Genomic DNA, 21,045 nt, shown 5'->3' on the forward strand with positions numbered 1-21,045 from the left:
GATATTTTTACCGGTGGCCGACCCATTGGCAGGGGAGTGGCGATCGCTCGGGGGCGTAACCTTATCGGCGCATTCTCTTTAAAAAGATAAATATGTACATAACAGAGGAGGAAAGGGACTGCAGCTGGTACAATATCTCTGACAGATGAAAGATTTTTATTCATTTCCAAGTCGTAAGTTCACGTTTAATTTCTTTTGATGGTTTTATGTACGATCTTTATTATTTACAGCGATGAAAAAGTTCATGACAACGCAAATATGAAAAAAACATTGGTTGCATTGAGGAGTTGCGCTGACAATAACACATTTGCGGTCGCCAAGTTTGCTGAATGTCTTGTACACCACTTCAGTGGCAACGGCAACAGTGCGGACCAAGTCTCTGTTCCTGTGCGTTGCAGACTTGAGGACAATCTGCTGAAGATCTCTGCTGCGAGTCAGGATGACACTGAGAAAAAGGGCAATGACGTTTTTGTGTGGGACCCCAAAGGGCAGAAATTTTACTCTCCACACAAAGACCACTTCGCAGTTTTGCAGGTAAAATACTGTACATAACTGTTTGAATAAAATTTCAATGCTATAACTTTTACAAAAATTAATTTGTAATTTTTGTGAGTTAAATTTAACAGCATTTTGTTCCCAAACATGCGCCAAACTTTAATTGTGCTGATATGAAATAAAAATGATTTCAGCATTCCCCTGAATGTCCTGTGGGGAACATGACTGACTACGATAAAGAGATTGTACCTCCTGAAGACATGAGTAGAGGAATTGATGTTGCCGTTTCTATTCTGTTGCAATCCAAGGATTGCAGAATATTGTTTACAAGGAGACCAGACCACATGAGAACGTTTCCAAGGGCATGGGTGCCACCAGGAGGTCACATAGGTAATTCTTCTTCTATCTTAAGAGCTGATTTCACCAACATCATCTTGATGCAGAGATAAATGAAACGTTGATAGACGCAGGCTTGAGAGAGCTGAAAGAGGAAACCGGCCTTGAACTCAGAGCTGGCTCTGCAATCAGGATTTTGTGCCTCTGGGAGTCTGTTTACCCTTTCATTCTTGGGTTAGGTCTACCAAATCGTCATCACGTAGTTGTGTACCTGCTTGCCAAATGTGATAAGACTTCCCAAGAGCTCATGAAGCACATCAAAGTAAGCATGAAATATTTTCGGTTCCCTAAACTGAAACTAAGTAAGCTGTTACTCCAGTTGGACCCAGAAGAGGTTCAGGCTTGTGCTTGGTTAACACCAGAGTCTGTCAAGTTTTTGTTGGAGGCCTGTGAACCGCCAGTGCAACCTTATCAAGAAATGTTCACTTTGACACCACAAGGCCAGCTTCATAAGGAACAACTCATCGTCTCCAGCATGTTCCATCCTGCCCTCTGGGGAAGAAGTGACATTTACTCTGGGTCCCAGTTAGCCCTGACAAAGTGGTATGAGTCGCTGTGCATTGGCAGAAATGCTAAATTATGAATTTAAATCGTGTAATATTTGATTTTATTCCAAGTTGATTTATTTATTTTATTTAGCGTTGTTTGTAACACATTGAAGCAATTAAATCAGTAGAATGGTTTATTTTGAGTAAATCTTTGAATGAGGTCCATTGCCCACTTGGGCTGATCTCCAGGAACCATGTGGCCTGCGTTTCTGACGAGCACTTCCGTCAGCTTCCCAGCTGTCTTCGCGTATCCCGCTAGTTCTTGGCCAACGTACCACTTGTGCCTGTCTGCCCTCATGTACTCATTTTTTGCGCTCCAGTCCAGTGCCCGCAGAGCACCAAGGGTCAGTGGATAAGCTACAATGATATCAAGCTGGCCATTGTAGATCAAAACTCTATAATGCTCCACAAGTTCTTGAATCCATGGCCGAACAGACCTGAAAAGATAATTTTTAAAAGTCTGGCAGTAATGTTTAATTTAATCTCACTTCATGATATCTTGCTGTAGGAACTTTTCAACCTTGTTAGCCTCAAGTCCACTGAACGGTTTGTTTCCAACATGAATGGCTTTTCGCACTTCCGGAGTCTGCACTAAAATGCCAAAATCTGCAGTTGGGTCGCTCTCGGCAGGGTCAGTGTTGTGCAGGTAGTTGAAATAGAAGTTGAAACCAGTCAAATTTTGGAATAGAGCCGGTCCAGTCGTCAGGTCTCCATTGATAAGGCTGTCAAATACTTCAAAAGCGGCTTCCCAATCTTTTCTTTGGATCGCAGCGATCCCTCTGGCCTCAATTTTGTGGAATTCTCGTTTCGCGTTCAAATCGATCAGCCCGAGCTGATAAAGGTAGTCTCCATAGTGAAGCATGTGTTCGGGGTCAATAAGTCCATTTCCAATAGCCATTCCTAAATAGAAAATGACGTAATTGTTTAAAATATCACATTTTTCAGTATTGAATCAAGCGCTTGGAAGGAGGATATTTTGTTAGAAATATTTTCTGTTATTTCAAGATCATTAAAAAAATTCTGATTAAATTTAAAATTGTACTAAAAATCCGAGGTCCTTTGATTCCTGTTGAAATTGTTTAGAATAATTTCAATTCAAGGTAAATTTCGTAAATTAAATATTTTTTACTGCAAGAACTAAAATTGAGACACTTTGCAGATTAATTACGATTTGCTTGTCCTCTTTTCCAATTGAATTCAATGTTTATTCTCAAATAATATTTTAATATTTTTCTGACCCTTGTAGTGCTTCTCTTATGTAAGAGTTTTTAATTACCTTGGAAGTTTATTTTCAACGCCGCAGTGGGATTTTCTTTGTGAATTGTATAGGAGACTGCCGGGACATATTTGCCTGCGTAACAGAGAACATGATAATTAGATAGCAGGTCAATAGCTCCTCACACTAACCAGCATATGACTCGCCAGTGACGTAGAATTCATTTTTCGCGAGCTCTGGGAACAATTTAAAGAACTGTACCAGCGCACTGTACAAATTCTTTCCGACGGCAGTTTGGTTGCGAGAGAAACCTTCGTCAGCATCGGTGAAACTGAAACCTTGACAAAAAGCAATTGTATCGTGCACGAGCGTAAATTTTTCAATATTTACCAGTTCCCACTGGGTTGTCAATGTAAATGACGTTGTGGGTTTTGCTCCAGGAATACTGTCTGGTGCTCAAGACCTGATTAGTTTTCACTACAAGCGGGCCATTTTCGGTGAACAGGCCAAAGAGTGAGGTGGCACCTGGGCCTCCTTGCAGCCACAGCACCACAGGTGCACTCACATAGTCTTTCTGGTTTATATTAAGAAAATTGTTAGGGGAAATATTCGGCAGTTATTTTTTCAATTTTGCGATAATTCTTTTAAGCTGCAATAATTAATGTTTTAAATTGAAAATAAATGGAAAGGTCATATTTTTTGGGTTTTCTACTACCCTATGTTGTGCACTTAAAATTCTGGTACAAATTTAGTCAACTTTTGATGCGCATTTATAAAAAATCAATTATACGCTTCCAAGAAAATTTAATTTTCTTAAAAAAATATAATTGTTTCTCTTGAAACCAATTAAATAAAAATGTCTTTTTAATATAATAAGTGGGTTGAAAAGCTTACCTCTGCTGGGAAGAACCAGAAGAACATGTTGGAGTTGAAGGCCTCGTCCACGGTCAAGTAGCCCGAATAGCTGACGACACTTTCGGCGCCCTTAAGCGGCGGGACCAACGCCTTGTTCCTCGCATCTTCGATTTTGCCAGATTTAATCAAGGGTGAGAGGAAGAGTGGCTCGCCAGGGTCGACATCACTTCGAACACTCCTAACTACCGGGATGTCTGGGTAGACGTTGAAGAGGCAGGTGGCTTCATGGAGCACCACGGCAATTAGAACAAGTGTCAAACGCACCATCGTGTTGCGCTCTCGTGCCTGCTGACCGGCGACTGACGCACTCTGGTATAGGACGATTCGTGGTATATAATAAAGTCGTGATCATCCAAAGAGTTCTTTGGCCTTTGCCTCTGCCCGCACCCAGGCACGTGATTCAAGAAGAAGTGTTGCAATCAAAGCCAGCCATAACAATTTGTTGATTACGTTCGCAACCAGAATAAAATATTGTTACGGCTGATTGAAGTAAAAAATATACAACACAAGAAAATTGTTATCAAGTTAGAAAGTGGTTTTCATAAGCACAAGGGAGATTTATGTGAAATATAAATGATTTATCGATTTAAATTACATAATTTTTTTAAAGTAGTGGAAAATTTGGAAAAGATTTCCCCCAAAAAATGTATGCATTCCTCTGTCCACTTCTACTTTCGATCAGGTCGGTTGAAAATAAAAAACTTTCTATAAAGGTGAGGTTAAACAACTATAATGTATTGATTTGTGATAAATATGTTGAAAAATATAAACATTAATGGGAAAACCTGGCTGATACATTGCTCAACTGATGTTTACAAAACAGTGTATATATACTTCGTTTTTACCTTTTCTATTAGGATGATAAATGTAGATATAAGAATTACTATTACACGCAGCCTTTACAGGTACAATTAAAACGGGATAAAAAGTCATGACAAGTTTCATGAGTTCCTACGCATAAAGTTGTTCTCTCTTTTGATTGTCTGCACAGTATATTTTTTCAATATTTGAAAAATGCGACCACTCGAGGTTGTTTTCATGTTCAATATAATTAAAACCAGGCTTCATCCTCGCTGTCAAAAAGGTTGTCGAGGAATTAAAAGCGACGAATTTCTTTTGACAAAGAGGATGAAGCCTCTGGTTTTAATCATATTGAACATGAATATTTTTTCAAATTTAAATTTTCTTGTAATTGGAAAAAATTGAATTTTTAACGGATTTGTTGAAAACTTTACTTCTTTTGTCCAACCATTTTTCAGTTTTTCTCACCAATTAATTTTGTTTTTCAATTCAATACTAAATGCAATAAAATGATAACATTATCGAACACTTACACATATGGAAAAAAGAAAATTAGCAAGAGACGCTTCTTGATTACAACACGTCATTTGGATTGAACGGTTTACAGCGGCTAGTTGCCTAAGTCGCAGTAGCATGCATATATACACAAAATGTCAAAGGGCAAAAATCAACTCTGATTGTTATGTGCTCTCTGACTTTTTGACCCCTGAATGTAATGCAAATTCTGTGATCCATTATTATTTCCAAGAAATTTCTATAAGAATAACCACCATAATTCACCCAACAAAAGAGAAGCTGATTTTACTGAAAATTGCGGGGGAAAATAAAACGAAAATTTCCTTTGAGAGATTTTTTACAGGCATCGCAGAAGTTCTGATTAGATTCCAAGGATCCATTTACAAAATTGAATCGACCACATAATTTAATTTCGCTGCGACAAATTGGACTCAAAGTCCTTTCCAAGAACTGCAAATGCTCTCAAACTAATCCCAACTGCAATTTCCACAACTTGAATTAGTCGTCGTTGAGCTGTTTGCACATACTGTTTCACCAGTAGAGATGCAACGTTACTGTGTACTAAATGAATAGCCCCTGCACAAAAGTGAGTTATGCAACTGGCCCAACTCGGATGCGCGGCGCGTAGTGCGATTACGAGCGGCAGGCGCGTTGCGATGAGTCTGCTGCGGTGTGCATGTTGTACACGCTCTGCAAAGGACGCTCGCTCACTCGCTCGGCTCGGCTCGGTGGTTTTATCAGCTCGTGTTTCTCCCTTAACTGAATTAAAGTGCAGTACCGCTGCGACGTAATGAAACTAGATGCGATCCGCACACCCATATTATTTATATTTTAGAGCGGATGCAAAAAGTTGCCGAGCCAAAATGGATGAAGGGTGAGGCAAGGGTGGAATAATACACACGATCTCTCTCTCTCTCTCTCTCTCTCTCTCTCTCTCTCTCTCTCTCTCTCTCTCTCTCTCTCTCTTGCTCCTCTCTCCCAGAAGTACAGTAAGCCAAGTGAGCGAGCGAGCGGTGTATAACTACGCCGGTTATGAATATGCAATCGTCATTGCGGCCTCGCGGGAGCGATTCTTGGCAAGAAGTGTATCTGGCGGTACCCACGGGAGCAGAGCAGCACGCAGAAAAGAAGTCGCTGGCGCCACTTTAAATGTATGGAAACGCAGCGCGACACACACCATACATAAAAACGCATGCAAAGGCTCAAATGTATTTTTATACATATTTCAGCGCGTGTGTGCCGCCTTGAATTCGCAGGGAAGTGAACAAATGGGAAAGAAAGTGCTGTTGCTGTTGCAAGCTTCCTGAAAAAGAGCATTCGTATTGGTTTTGAAAGAGATGAAGTTTCATCAAATCGGTGTTTTCCTGGCGCTTCGACTGTTTGAACGTGAATTTCTGAATGCGAGCAACGGGTCGAGGCTTAAAATCGGAAAACATTTTTAATTATATTCGGTTTTGAATTTTACGTACAAATGGGGAAATGCAGGTTACTAACAATTTATCGATGACCTTGAAAACTACTTAAACAGTAAAGTTGTTCTTTAGAACGTTTCAATAATTTTTAAATATCCGCGGTCTTGCACGGCCCTCCAAACTCAGTGCTTGTCCGGTCAAGACCCTTCTGACTCCTTCGGGAGTCGCTAGAACAAAACAGCTGCTGATGTGCGCTGTCACTCTTCAAATTGCACGTGCCGCAATTTATGGTATGATGCGGCCGCCTCTTGCACTGGACGCCCAAATTCTGCAACTGCAGAGAGCAGATTTTTTCCATTTCCCCCTAACATCTGAGCTGAAGCTTAATCTAGAAAGAGGGAAAAATAATGGATATGTCACCAGACTGTAAGAAAACAAAGAGTTTTGTCTCTGATGTTATTATTTTCTTTTGTCCTCATGAGAACAAAGACCAATTGGTTGCACGAACAAAGGAGTGGTAGGCCGTATACATATTAGCGTTCTGATTATCATGAAAAACAGTGTTAATGACAATTAATAAAATTTATTATTTTTATGCAATACTATAATCGCAACAAAAATTATTTAAATATAATTATAAAGCAGTCTACACCACATGAATTTCTGATTGAGACGTGAATATTTTTTGTCTTATCATGAAGAGCTCCTGGTTAATTCCATATTATCAGATTCACGAGTACAAATTTCCCTGTGCTTCAAAATGCCTTAGTTAAGTTCGTAATAATCATGTTTTCTTGAGAGTAAAATGAATAACAAGACTTCATCCTCGTTGATTTTAGGGTTATTTAATTAAACTCGGTTAGTTATTTCGACCCTATTTCATGAGAAAACAGTCGGCGGCTCCACAAGACCAAAAGTACCGCCGAAACTGGTCGAGTTCAATTAAATAACTCCCATAACTCTGAAATCAACGAGAATAAAGGCTCAAACTCGAGTGGAAATTTTTTCTTACGAGCCATATTTTTTATTTAAATTGTACTTTAAGACTTGTTTTTGAGTAAACACCTCAAATGCAAGCACGCACATCTGGTGTGTGTTTTCATATTTCTGTCTTTAGCCAGTGCGTGAGTGAGAGTGTGGCGGGTGGCGTGGGTATTAGGCGCTTTCTCCATTGAGCAGCATACCAATGTTCGATCCTCCTGTTTTATATTGCAGCCGCGTTACCTGCCTCTCTCTCTCTCTCTCTCTCTCTCTCTCTCTCTCTCTCTCTCTCGCACTGTGTAGTGTGTAACATATCGCTGTGTGGTTGCCACAAGACGCTGCTTTGCATAAATAATGGAAAGCTAAGGGTGGCAAGCCTCTTCGTGGCGCTTCTGATATTGACTCGGAATAAACAAGCAGTCGCAGTCTAAAATTTAGCTCGAAATTTCTACTGCAATGACTGCAGTTTTCTTCATTGATTTGCGAATCCCTCTCGGGAGGATGGCAACCCTAGGACACACACTTGTGCGATACACACGCACGGGGGATGCGGTTTGACAATATATCATAGCATCCGTTGCTGTGTAAGCCTTTGCCTCCGCCTTTCCCCGCACAACGCGATTTTTCCTTGCATTATTTGCTCAGTCGCTCGCCCGGGGAACTGCGTTAACTATTTTCAATCTTCTTTCCGTTCCTCTCCACCCACGCCAAATTACCCGCAACCCACGTGAAAAATGACAACACGACTAACAATCCATTTTTTCTACGTTCGTGATGAAGTCGCTGTGCAGTAAACAAATTTATAATGAAGAGTTGATTTAGGATAGTGGAAGACGCAATTAACCAACACTACCACAAGAATTAATCCAGACAGTATCAGGATGGTCGTTTCCTTATCTCCCCTCTCCTCGTGTTAATTAATTCAGGATTACTATTATTTTGAGTCAGACACCACCTTTCCTGTCGGGCATCCTGAGACCCACAGGTAGAGGTCTGAGCCGCCCAATTTTTGACGGCTGCTGGCTAAACCGGCTTAGTCGCCTAAATCTCGCAGAGACGGCTGCTCGACTAATATAGGTGTCTGCTGGCTCACGGCACGGCTCGCGGCGCGGCTCTGCACCCCATTTCAGAATTCTGAAATGGAGTGCACTGCACCTCACAGGCATGCAGCGAATGCACAGTGATTCAATCACAGTCCCCGGTGGCGAGGCATTTCTACAAATTGACGGCCATGCAAATGGGAGCATCTCGGTCAAGCGGCATAAAATAGTTATGAAATCAAATATTAATCTCCCTGTTTTTTATGTAAATTTAATTTAAGTACAGCTTCCCTACTGTCCTTCCAGTTTGTTTATAAGATTATTAGCTCCTAATTTTCTCACCATCGTGTTTTCAAAGGTAAGAAACATGGATTTACTGAGTGTTCGTCATATTTTACTTCTACCGAGAAATAGTTCTGCCCCTTCAAATAAAATTTCACGCCCGACAAAGCTACGTAGCGCTAAAGGGAAGAAAATTTCCCAACGCTACACAGAAATCGCGCGTTCCCATTCCGCCATTGCAATTACAGATGAGGGAGCATTAAAAGCTGCGCTCTTGTTGACCCCGGTCGAGCAACGCGCCTGCATTTATTTATGTTTGCCGCGCGCTCGCAATTCCTTTTGATACGGAAATGCTGCGTTCGCACTCTGCGCTCCGCTCTCCAGCACTCCGCATTCAAAGCGGAAGCAAAGCGTGAAAATATTTGAGACGTCATTAAGAAGCGGAAGCACACTGCTCTGAATAATTTTTTCCTCGACTGCGTGTTTTATACCGATTTTATTCTGGCACACTCTCTTCTCTCTCTCTTGTGGTCTCCGTAGTGTAGTGCGAAACGCGCGCCCCATAAATATGGAATGATGCAGCAGCGATAAATCACAACATGGTGTTAATCTTCAGGGTTTAAATTGTGGCCCCGTTGGAAACCGCAGAAAAATGTGTACACTTTGCCAGGATCTCTTACATAAACGGAATATAATAATAGGATTTTATCTAAGTAATTGCATTTCTCTATGAAAAGCGTGAAAATTTAATTAAAAGTTAGGATCGTAACTGGATGTATAAAAAGTTGGAATACATATTAATTTGTGGGAAAGATTTTGTGGGCTAGAAATTGGAATAATGAAGTGCTTTAAGCATTATACATGCATAAAAGCTGGTACGAGAGTTTGTTGGTTTTAAAGTCTTAAATTACCGAGTAGTTACGTTGGTTGCAAATGTATAAATATGCCTACAGTACCTATTTATGAACACCAGACACCCAGTAAGGTTTAGCATGATAATTATCGCTGGAGTCTATTTCAGACTAATTTTCTCGCAGCAATTACAAATCTCCTTCGTAGCATAGGATGAATTTTAAATAAGCCTAAAAATGTAGCAATTTCTGTAACCTCTTTGAAAGAAAAGGAGGAAAATCCAATTAATAATTAATATTGGTATACACAATGTTTCCCTATCAGTGATCTGATTAATTTTATTTAATCATATACATATAGCTCTAAAGTATTTCCAAATGAAAACCCTTATGTATATTTAATCTTTTTGCCCTCTTAAAAGTAGCTTGAAGGGCTTAAGTTTGATATTATATTATTTTATCGAAGTGGCGTAACAACCAAATAAAAAAAGACTCGTGACGAAGCATTTGATGAAATAATGTTGGTTTAAACGTAAATTAACGCTGATAATATATTATATGCTACTATTTTCACTCCCACTTCCATCCAAATTGGGAGCCGGATGGATTTGGTCTGCTGCTCGGAAATAACCTAATAATTTTGCACAATCGAGTCTAACTCCACTCACTGACAATGAGGCATCATGCAATTTTTACAACTCGGGCACAACTACTGCTGCTGCGAAAGGCGGCAGATGTTGCCGTAATACCGAATATTAATCATTCGCTGGGCGAAAAAAGGACGAAATCTTGTCGGCTGACACTACTCTTAATGATTACATTTATTATTCCTTGATAAAGTGTCACCCCCTTTGTGCATGGAATAAAACGAAACGGCTGAAATGGCGTGCGTTTTCGGACACGGACAAGTGAAACATGGCTCCTGGATGTCTTGTATTTCACGCCAGCAGAGCAGTGCAGACACTGACAGATTGCGGCCACCCCTGCAAACCGAATTTTTCATCGCATTGACCGCTTGCTAGCCATGGCAGGGCTTCTGCGTGTTTCGCTGGCCCGATTCGTGTTACACCAATTCCGCCGGCAGCATCAGGTGTCGCACATAAATGATCTTATCTGCTTTCAAAATTTGCTGAATATCGGGTTATATACAAAACACTTCAAATCATTTAATTTATATAACTGAATTCAATTAATTTATACAAGAAAAGCTTATGTAATACTGAACCACATGAATTGCAAATACTACAGAATTTTCAGGTAGAATGAGCTACCAAATTTTTGAACTTTTTCAATAGTTTCAACTCAAGCAATGCATATTTTTTTTATCTCTGTCCTCTCGGACCGGGAAAGGCGCGCACTGCACTAGCACGGATGCTGAAACCCTGGTGCCAATAACACCGCGAACTGATATTATGGGCGCACCAGGCCGCGCAGGGACCCAGCCCACTCAAGAGCCACTTGCCTCCGCACCGAGGACTTTGTTTTGAAACGCTAGACATTCGTCCCGTGAAGCCAAATCACGCATGCTGGAAAGGTGCAAACCATCAAGTAGCGAGTCAGCCTAGAATTATGCAGCCGGCATGCAGACGGTCACCCATCCACCTAACTGACTGCACTCAATGTTGCTTAACTTCGGTGATCTAACGAGAACCGGTGTGTCCAAGATTGTCCTAGATTGAAAACATATATTTATTATTTCAATCTGAATAGAGAATGTCCGCTATTTAAAAAAATAAATAATCTAAATTATCCACAGACGCATACATGGCTCTGCATTATATATGCTACTTCAAAAGCTACTGCAAAGGCCGCCCGAGTGCTTGGCTTTGCGGCCCGCAACCTGCGTGGCTGCACCCAGAGGGTCAAGAGGGTGGCATATCTGTCCGTGGTGAAGCCCATCTTGACCTATGGACTTCCTGCGTGGCATCCGACCACGCAGGCAAACACATCGAAATGGAGAGAGTGCAGAAAAGGGCGCTGCGCTTTATCTATGGACGACGACCGCCGCCGCCGCAAGAGGCGAACATCATGCCTTTAAACATGCACTTGGCCTACACAGACCTAAATTTTTTCAAAAGGTGCGAGGGAGGGGCCATCGACTTCAACAACCGTGCACGCATCTCCGTGAGGCGGCAGCTGCGAGGCGACGCGAACGACCGGCACCAGCGTCTGCAGCCGCCACCAGTGCGCAGTGTTTTCGGCCAACGTGCGTTTTCCTTCAGAGTGGTGCAGCCGTGGAACGATATGCCACCTGAGCTCAAGGACTGCACCGTAGCTGACTTTCCCTCCCTGTGTAAAAAGTACTTGTGGCAAGTGCACAATGATCGTGATTAGTGTTTAAAATATTTGATTTGCGGCACAGTGCGGCGTGATATTACCCTGTGATTGATCGTTATAGCATTTTTTCGCTAGTGCTGTTCGCCCTTTCTTGCTTAATTTGATATTTGATATATTTGTATTTTATGTATATGACATGGCAAGAATAAACAAGAATAATAAAAATTAAATTATCTGTCAATTTTTTACATTCCTCTAAGTAACATAGATATTTGTCTCATGTCAGATGATTCAACGTTATATTATTGAATTTTAAATTAATTTTAAATTAGTTGAGCACACCATGTTTATTTTTATGGTACATAATACCAACACCCTTTAAGTTAAATGTTTTTTGAATTAAATAAATGTTTCCACAAGTATAAAAATTATCAATACTTTTAGAGCTCTAATTAGGGGTCTAAAGTCGTGATTAATGTTGCAAGACAAGCATGCCCAACTGACAACAGACGCCACTGGAATATAAACATTGGAAAAAAAACTCAAGCGCTGCTGCCTCTGTTGAAAGTCTCACGCAAGGAAAGCATCCTCTGGGTGAGGGTTTTACTTTTTAACTGGCTGGATTTGAATATATTAATAGCAAATTAGCAGTTCGCTATTTATTTTTCGGCTTTTCGTCGCCCCCACCGCGTGCATGTTCCATTAACACCATTAACATTAATACTTCATCGGCGGAGGAGCAGAAGTTCAAAACGCATTTGGAGTGGAAAAATAATAATTTGACTGGCAGAGTCTAACGTATACGATTTAAATTTAGCTGCTCAGAAAGATTCCGTTTTAATCAATCAAAATGTTCTAGGTCAAACAAACGCAAACTGTAAATCTCTCACAAATTAACATGAAACGCGCGGACAAAGAGAGCTCTAACGAATAATCTCATTCGAAATTCCAATTTAATGTTGGAAAGAGACGCGCAGATATAAGAGATAAGCTGCAGTTAACGAGGACACAATCAAATTTAATGATCATTCTGTGAATGCAAACGGGAGTGAAAAAGGATATAAATGATGGAAAACTCGTATTTTGTCGTTGGACCAAGCTGAATATTATTAAAACGAAACGCACGCAGTGAAAACGACTGGGAAATAGAGCCGCATTCAATTTCTAACGTGAACGCAAACCGGGACAAACATTTTTAAAGCCGCGAGCAGTGCGAAATGTATTCAAGGGTGTCAGTGCGGAGCAATTTTTCTTCACACAAGCCACAAAATCCACCCAAACAGTTGATCACTGTCATCATTGCGAGAGTACACAGACAGGCGGAAAGAATAATGAGTTTTACTGCGGTTCGGATTACGCACAAAAATTTGTCATGCTACCGGATAGAAAAATGACAAATCTCTTGCTTTAATAAATGCAACTTTCCGGTGAGTCGTTAAACTCACAAATTTTATCGTGATTATACATTCTAGCACACAAAAAAACTGACGTCAAAGCGCTGCAACAAAACACACCTCTAAAACCTAGGTGGAGAAATTTAGAATTAAAGATATTTTGTACAATAATCAAAAACGTTTCGAGCCAGAAACCACCCAATGCCAAGAATTTTGCAGAAATTAAAAATTTCCCTACATATTTTTTTAACTTTGTTGCCAAAGACGCGGTTAATTTGAGAGATTTTTCGTATATTTAGAAAGATTAACATTATTTATTTAAAATTTACTTGTGCACCAGCGTAACAGAGTAGAGGTGAAAAAAGAAGCTGTGGATGAAACAGACTCACAGGAAAGGTAGCTGATTTCCTTTTATGAAACATTAACAAGGTGTGCGACAGAGGAAAGTTGCGTTTCCAATTATGCACTCACCCCTTTTTATTACCTCATCGCTGGAGCAGGGGAGAGAGAGCCTTCCTTGATTCCCAAAATTGGCCAGACGGAGAAAAGGGAAAATCAATAAGCGCATACTGCAGCTTTCTTTTTGGTCCAGTTTGCCACTTTCCGTTCAGAACCTCTCCCGCCGGAGTTGTCTCTTGCACGAAGAGCAAGTTTTCATTCCGCCGGAGGTCGCTGGATCAGATTTAAAATTCCGGGTTCGCATCAGCAGTAGAAAAGTGCGAAGTTCTTATTCGTGCCCGATCTAGCCTGCGCTGCTGGTTAGAAGGGTCGTCGCACAAAACAAAAAGGCGGGCTGCCGCTCGGTATAGCGCGGCACTGCAGATAAACCCGCCGAGCTTTTAAGTTGATAGGGGTGTGCTTCATCATAAAAATTGCATAGCATATTTTTCGCCCACGGTCCTCGCCGCTAGCTGCTGCAGCGTTGTGTGTGTGTGTGTGTGTGTGTGTGTGTGTGTGTGTGTGTGTGTGTGTGTGTGTGTGTGTGTGTGTGTGTGTGTGTGTGTGTGTGTGTGTGTGTGTGTGTGTGTGTGTGTGTGTGTGTGTGTGTGTGTGTGTGTGTGTATCTCTCTTTCTGCTCTCGCCACTTTTCAGCCACCGTTTTCGCGCCGAGCACACGCTTTCCCTCATAAATTCGTGTCACTTCAAAATTCACTTACCCCAGGCAAGCGTGAAGACTATAGCTACCCAGTTTGTGGCAAAGTAAGCGTTCGTCTGTCGGCATTGTTGTTGCTGGACGCGTCATGTATTATTATTTACATTCCGCGGCATGGAATCTATTGGTGCGCGAAATAATCTCCACGGAGAGGAGCGCGCCGTTAGGCGGAACACTCGTTTTATCGAATACTGATAATATTGATTCTTGCTGAAACAACGGAACTACATTAAGATGTACCTGTGCTACGGCCACTTAAGCTGCAGACACAACTGGGAAATCTATTAATGCACTTTCTAGCGGCTCTCTGCTAAATTGTCATGTTGATTTATTTTCATCATTTAATGGCTTGAATGGGATGATAAGCAGGCCTTAGTTTTAACTCGAATTCATGATTTTCTTCTTAAAATCATTGCTTCTATTCGAAGACTTGAGATTTCTATTTTTAAAAGGAATTCAAACCTTAGTGAAACATGAAAAACAGATTTTAGGCGGTTGAATAATTTTCTGTATTAGTAAAAATATCGATCTTAAACCTGCATTTTCGGATGGACAAACAAAATATGCAATATCTGAACATGGAATATGATTGGAAAGAAAAATCGTACTGAAAAATGTGACTAGCCCTTTATAAATACCTCCAATGTGACTCTCAAACTTATTTTTTGAAAACCTTTCAGCTGTTTTGGTTGTCTTTGAATGTTGGGGTCACAAATTAAAATGATTAGCGCATGTACAGGCAAATTCTAACCACGTCACATTAACGCTAAGCCTTCTTACTATAACGTCGTTGATTGAGAGGGTATATCATTAGCATGCAGTTCGCGAGAGTTAATCCTGTAATTACTCGCGCACAAAAGCCCAGCCGGCGCTGCAACAATCGGCTGCCGAGGGTAAACAGGTCAAGAAAGTCCAATTTCACTTCGAGTCCAGTGTGTTTGTCGAGCAGGAAGCTGCGGGGAGCAAGAGAGCCTCTCGTCGCCAACCAATATAACGCGCTTCACGTGCATGTTGCAGACAATTCAGGCGCAGGCTTGGAGACTTGTTTGCATAACAAAGCTCACAACCGCTTCCGTCTTATTGCGAGCCGCAAGAGTGTTTTGTTTCGCTATCACTCCAATCTCGAGATTCCTCTCCTCTCGATCGTGAGTCTCTCTTGTGCTGAAAAAAGGCCCAAATGCTCACGCAGAAATTGATTCCAGCGTTATTGCATACTCGAAGGTCGTTGACAAACTTTATGGCATTTTGGCGAAGCAATGACCTGGAAACACTGGTTGCTGACATCCTGTAAATTTGCTTTCACTGAAAATAGAAGTCGCGTTTATTCATCATGAATTTGTTGATGCAAATATTGAAATTATTCGAGTTTACAGTTAGTTATTCAGTGCAACTATACTAATATTAATTGGTCCATGACTGCATTTGATAATAGTGAGGTTTTTCCAGACTTTGCAATTTTGGCTCGTCTTGATAGTCAGCATAATAATATGTTCTTATTACTTTGCTTCTTTATATACTTATTCACTATTAAAACTTCTAATCTCTGTTATGTAAAGTTCTCATTGTGTAACTTGGTGTGGCTTATTATTCTCTCCGTGCTATCTGTTACAGCGTAGACGCATTCCACTCGGTATCTAGAACATTACACGATTCAACTTTTGTCCTTACTTCAAAATCCTTGTCATTGTTATACAATGGCAACTACAGTAGTTGTCAAATGCTAAAAATGAGACGTTGTTCCAAGCGATAAATGCTAGAAATTTATTCAAACAACGCTCACAATACCATTGAATGCTTCAATTTAGTGTATATACTCATTCAATTCGTGCTAAAATTTGGAGCCAGTAACACAAGCGAGTGATTTATTAAAATATGTGTCATTCACGCAAAGCGGAAGCGGCGGATGTCACGAAACTCAGGCAGCGAAAACACTTGGCGAGCAGATGAAAATCCGCGAGAGACGCAAACGTGACATATTCGTCATTGTCAGCTCGCGGTGCTAGATTCCAAAAGTGCGTGACACGCAAACAAAACCATTATACACTGCGAGTGAGGGCACAGCTGCTGATGATTATTATTTTCCCTTGCCCGGTCGCCTGCTTGCGCACGTGGGAACCAACAACTCTTGTTCAAGAGTCAAATGACGCGCTCCCATTATTTTCCACGGATGCATATTTATTTTCTTCTTATACTTGCGCCGCCGTGCGCGAGGATAATTCTCCGGCTGCCTTCATTATCCTCTGCTGATGAGATGAATTTTTCAACGTGCCCCTCCGAGTCCCATTTCCAGGTGATCAGAACCGCTGCCTCCAAATCCTGTTCCGCGCCGCGCCTGTCTGTAGCAGGAAACATATTAGCTCACATCCAGTCTGAAATTCAATCCTCATTTGCCTGAAACCGAAAAACAATTGCTGACTGATTCTCCTTTTTTAATTCCAGATCATATATTCAAATTTATGATAGATTTAATGCATTACACCTTATAATTATGCTGACTTAAGTGTGAGAATAAACAACAATAGATATGGTTATAATGAAATCGTTTGCAAGCATTTGTTTTTGCCTAAAAATTATCCCTCAACTTTGGTGGAAAATAAAAATATAATAAATTAGTCGTCCATACTAAGTTATTTATTTTTTAGGGTCAGATCAAGACACTGCCTATTCAACATTTGTGCAAATGGCACTACCTTAAAAATTTTTAGGTTTGTACAATTTAATTATTAATAAAATTAATTTATTAATTATTCATAACTTTCATCTTCTTGTTCATCTCGCGAGGATCTAGATCTGTCAAAAAGGAGTTTTGGCGGGAAAACTGCAGAGGGGAAGGGAAGGGTCCAAAAAGCAAAGGAAAAAGAGGGAGAAATAGTTGGTGTCAAAATTTAACTTAAATTTTTGAGCCCCCTAAGTCACATGATTGTCGCCATTTATAATTTGGAAATAAATATCAGACCTAAAATGTCAGAAATCAGAAAACTCCACCAAGTTCTTTAAATTTAATCGTTGCTTTCTATTTAATTAAAAACAGTTGCAATTTAGGAGGTATGTTTAAAATTACATGAATTCACAATAGTAGAATATTGGGAGTGTACGGAGTTATTTTACCATTATTAATTTTTAATTGAGGAAATTATTAGATTCGCAGATAAATTTTGGTGTCATTTCCATCCAAATAATCTAATAAATCAAATAATCTACACGTGAAGGAAATTAGGTTTATCAGCTTAATTTGCAAGAAAAATATAAAACTCGATTTTTTGCAGAGTCATTTCACTGTTTACGCGCTGAAATTTAAAAATAATTGACTCCTCTTCCCAGCAGTTCCATTTGCTGGAAGTGTGTCTGGCAAAATGCAAAATCGATGTGTGGCCCCTTTAAAACAGAAGGAAGGTGAACAAACACATTCTGCCATTTTTTAGCGCGCGCGTGTGAGTGCCACGGGAAAGAAGGAGTGCAACAGAGAAAAACAACAGCAGAAACACATTTCGGGAATTTCTCTGTATGTGCACGTCTTTTCCCCGAGCTGCGAAGAAATAACTGTGTCATTTTTCCAGCGAATTGCAGAAAAGGCGCACATTTTCATTTCGCGGCGCGAATTCTCATTTTCTTTCCTGGCAATACAATTTGGAGCGGCGTTCGCTCGCTCGCTCGCGACTTGATGTTTGCGAAGAAAAAGCTGCCGCCGCTGCTGCTGCTGCTGGTACAGTGGTGGCGCAGAAAATAAAACGTCTGCCGAGCAATCCCAATAAATATTTTTTCTTGCTAATGGTGCCATTAAAATACGCGCTAGGAAAGCGCCGTGTTTTCATCCGGAGTAAAACCGCCTCCTACACTCGTGAAAAGAAGAAGAAAAGAGCCGAGGGCTTGCTTTCTTGCTGCTGGGCAGCGTGAAATTTGCGTCGCCATTAACAGAGAATGGGTTATAACACCAAATGGGTTTTGACCTTTCGCCTCGTCGTCGGTTGTTTATTTTTACATTAAAAAAAGGAAAGAGAGCAGAGAGACCTCGTCTGCCCTCTGCCTGTTTATTATGTTTTGCCTTTGCGTGTGCGTTCGTTGTGGCATTTTGAAGGAACATCAGCGGCTATAACGCTCTTGCACTAAAAGTCTGCCGTGATTTCGCGTTATTTGCATTTCACTACCTGCAGCGAGACATTTCTCGCGATGTTTTCGATGCCAACCCATTTTGAGCCAAAGATAAAATGTAATTATCTGTCTCGCAATTATTTTCTGTATTCAATGAATGTGGAACGATCCAAGTAAAAAAGCATGCTTTAAGTTGAATTATTTTTTAATTCTTATAGCCTTATCTTACAGAAAATGTTTGGGGAGATCCGTTCCGCACAAGGAACGCGGAAAATACCAAGTCGCTTCAGTTGGTTGCCAATTGAAGAAAGCAAATTCGATGTCAAAGCTGCGATCTGATACTTAAACAAATTAAAATAAGAAATCCTTAAAATTTCCCCGGTAACACCCTGCATTGCAAAATATTTTTTCGCGGCGTTTGTCGTATTTTCCAAATAATGCAAGCTTATCAGTTTATTTACCTATGAAATATTTGAAGATTTACAACCTAAAAACGAATGCCAAAATTAAAGTCTCGAAGATTTCGCAAAATTATCGTTTGCTTAATTAAAATAAAATGTTTCAAACGTGATATTTTTCTGTTAGATTAGAAAAGTGGAAAATTGTCGTTTCATGGTCTGTGTTTTGCACATTGCAAAATTGGCCAAACCCGTTTAGTTAGATCCCTAGCTTTTATTTTTACAAAAACGTTTCAGTTGATTCTAATGTTTATTTCAATTTTTTAAGAAATGTAAAAATTATTTCTCCCAATGACCAAATTAATACAAGGCATAACCATAAAAATAAAAATTACCACCATCGTCAGCTCTGAGTTACAAGGCAAACTATTTATTTTTTTTAGAGATCAGTAGGAAATACCAGCTTTCTCGATAATATTCTACATGCAGTTCATTCTTCGCTTCTGTGTCATATAGAAAATTTTATGGGAAGTTCATAAAATTATGCAAAATCAGCAATGGTTTACCATTCGCTTCCAATGTAACAGCTTTGGTGGGGAGCGGCTTGACTCAAAAGTGCTTGTTGATAGCGCAGAGAACAAGTCGCGCTTCTCGAGGGCGATGGTCGAGAGGACAATATCATCAATAGTTAATATGCAATATACATTCTCATCATAAAAAATTCACTCGACTCGTGGGGACCATAACTCGGCGGGTAACACCCTTCGCCAAGGCGTACACACCCTTTGCCTTATTTTCCGGCGCTCGCGTCTGCAGCAAACACCTCATGCGACCTTCTTTTTTACTGTTTTACCCAGAGAAAGCAGAGAATGTATGCTGCAAAGTTAACCATTAATCCGAAATTTAGAGCGTCATCCTTGAAACAAAGTCACAAATAATGGAGTCTGTTCAATAATCACAGGCAAATAATATATTTGATACAAATAACAATTTTCCAGCCAGTTTGCTGAAACAGTTTTAATTTGTCAAGACAAATTCCGAAATTCACAATAATTTTTTATTTACCTGATGGCAAGGGGATTGAAAAACTCTTCAACCGCCCGGTGCAGTAGCTCTTGTTTTCTTTTACTTGTAGACTTTCTCTCTCGCAGAACAAGATGATCATAATATTATTTTATTTGCTCTTCATTTAATGACCTGGATCATTAAAACGAACAAGAAGATGAAAAAATGATGATTAATCGATGAATTAAGTGTATTAATAAAGATTTAAACCTAAAAGTAATTTTTTTGGGTACCAATAAAGGCACAAGCCGACAAGCCAAAGTCTTTGGCATGGCAAAAAAATTGATAGTGCATTATTAAAAGATTTTGAAAAAATAAATACTTCCATTGAAATTTTTCAGAGCTTTCAGACTCTTCATTAGTTTAATTATTATTTAGCAATGCATTTTAAAATGTAGGTAGCTATTACCTAAGCAATGGTCAGCTTTAAAAGTTTTTGCACAATGGTCCTATATATACAGTCTATTATTAATTGTTTCAAAACATCAGAGGTCACTCATCTCAGAAGAAAACAAAAACAAACCAAACGAAAAAGGGTTTTGTTTTAGTATACAGCAGCTGGCACCCAAACTCTGTTTCTTAATTACTCTGCCCTTTTGACTCGTTGGCGCGCGTGTGTCCATTTTGCTTTGGCGTGGCCGTCGTACTCCAAGTCGGAGGTGCAGGTGGGGGTGGTGTTAGAGTAGAGGCTCCTGCTGACGCCAGTGCTTATTTCGCTTGTGAGATAAGAGCATCGCTTAATTTATGCTGGCGCAGGCGGCAGAACAACCTTCTAATCTAAATTTAATTGATTTTATAATCCCGTCTAATGTGCTGCGTGTGTCGAAAGTTTCAACACACTTACTTAGGACGGGATCTGGGAGCAGGCAGACTCTCACTCACTCACTCTTGTGCTCTCAACTCCCAGTATCCTTGCCTATATTACAAGAAGAGAATCATTTACTTCAGAAATTGTTGGATTCACAAGTCGAGAAATGTTATTTTTATCTAAACTTGTTGAAGGAAAAATTTATCATTTTATTTATTTTTTGGTTATTCTTTCCAAATTATGGTACCTTTTTAGTATTAATTCGTTTGACGAAGAAATTTCGTGATTTCTTCGAACAGTTTTCATATGATATGTGATGCCCGATAGTTTTTTCAGGTGAAATGACTCGAAATAAACAAAGTTATTCAATCTTGATTTCGCGAGGGAGTGAAAGATCCTCCCCCCAAC

At 40.1% G+C, this 21,045-nt stretch overlaps 2 protein-coding genes across 2 annotated transcripts; one reads left to right on the plus strand and one right to left on the minus strand.

The window, feature by feature from the left end:
- Positions 1 to 36: 36 nt before the first annotated feature.
- LOC135935209 (nucleoside diphosphate-linked moiety X motif 17-like) lies at positions 37 to 1,576 on the plus strand. The gene is made up of 5 exons (XM_065477354.1): positions 37 to 173; positions 231 to 534; positions 690 to 885; positions 939 to 1,153; positions 1,211 to 1,576. The coding sequence occupies exons 2-5, from the start codon at positions 259 to 261 to the stop codon at positions 1,472 to 1,474; spliced, it is 951 nt and encodes a 316-aa protein (XP_065333426.1). The 5' UTR covers positions 37 to 173; positions 231 to 258; the 3' UTR covers positions 1,475 to 1,576.
- Positions 1,492 to 3,903, minus strand: LOC135935207 (venom serine carboxypeptidase). Its single transcript, XM_065477353.1, has 6 exons — positions 3,550 to 3,903; positions 3,046 to 3,229; positions 2,847 to 2,993; positions 2,716 to 2,790; positions 1,928 to 2,339; positions 1,492 to 1,876 (listed from the first exon to the last, which is right to left on the minus strand). Exons 1-6 carry the CDS (start codon positions 3,835 to 3,837, stop codon positions 1,561 to 1,563), a joined length of 1,422 nt encoding a protein of 473 aa, XP_065333425.1. The 5' UTR covers positions 3,838 to 3,903; the 3' UTR covers positions 1,492 to 1,560.
- Between the last annotated feature and the right edge of the window lie 17,142 nt (positions 3,904 to 21,045).

The sequence above is a fragment of the Cloeon dipterum genome, chromosome 2, assembly GCF_949628265.1.
Source record: "Cloeon dipterum chromosome 2, ieCloDipt1.1, whole genome shotgun sequence".
NCBI classification, from domain to species: domain Eukaryota; kingdom Metazoa; phylum Arthropoda; class Insecta; order Ephemeroptera; family Baetidae; genus Cloeon; species Cloeon dipterum.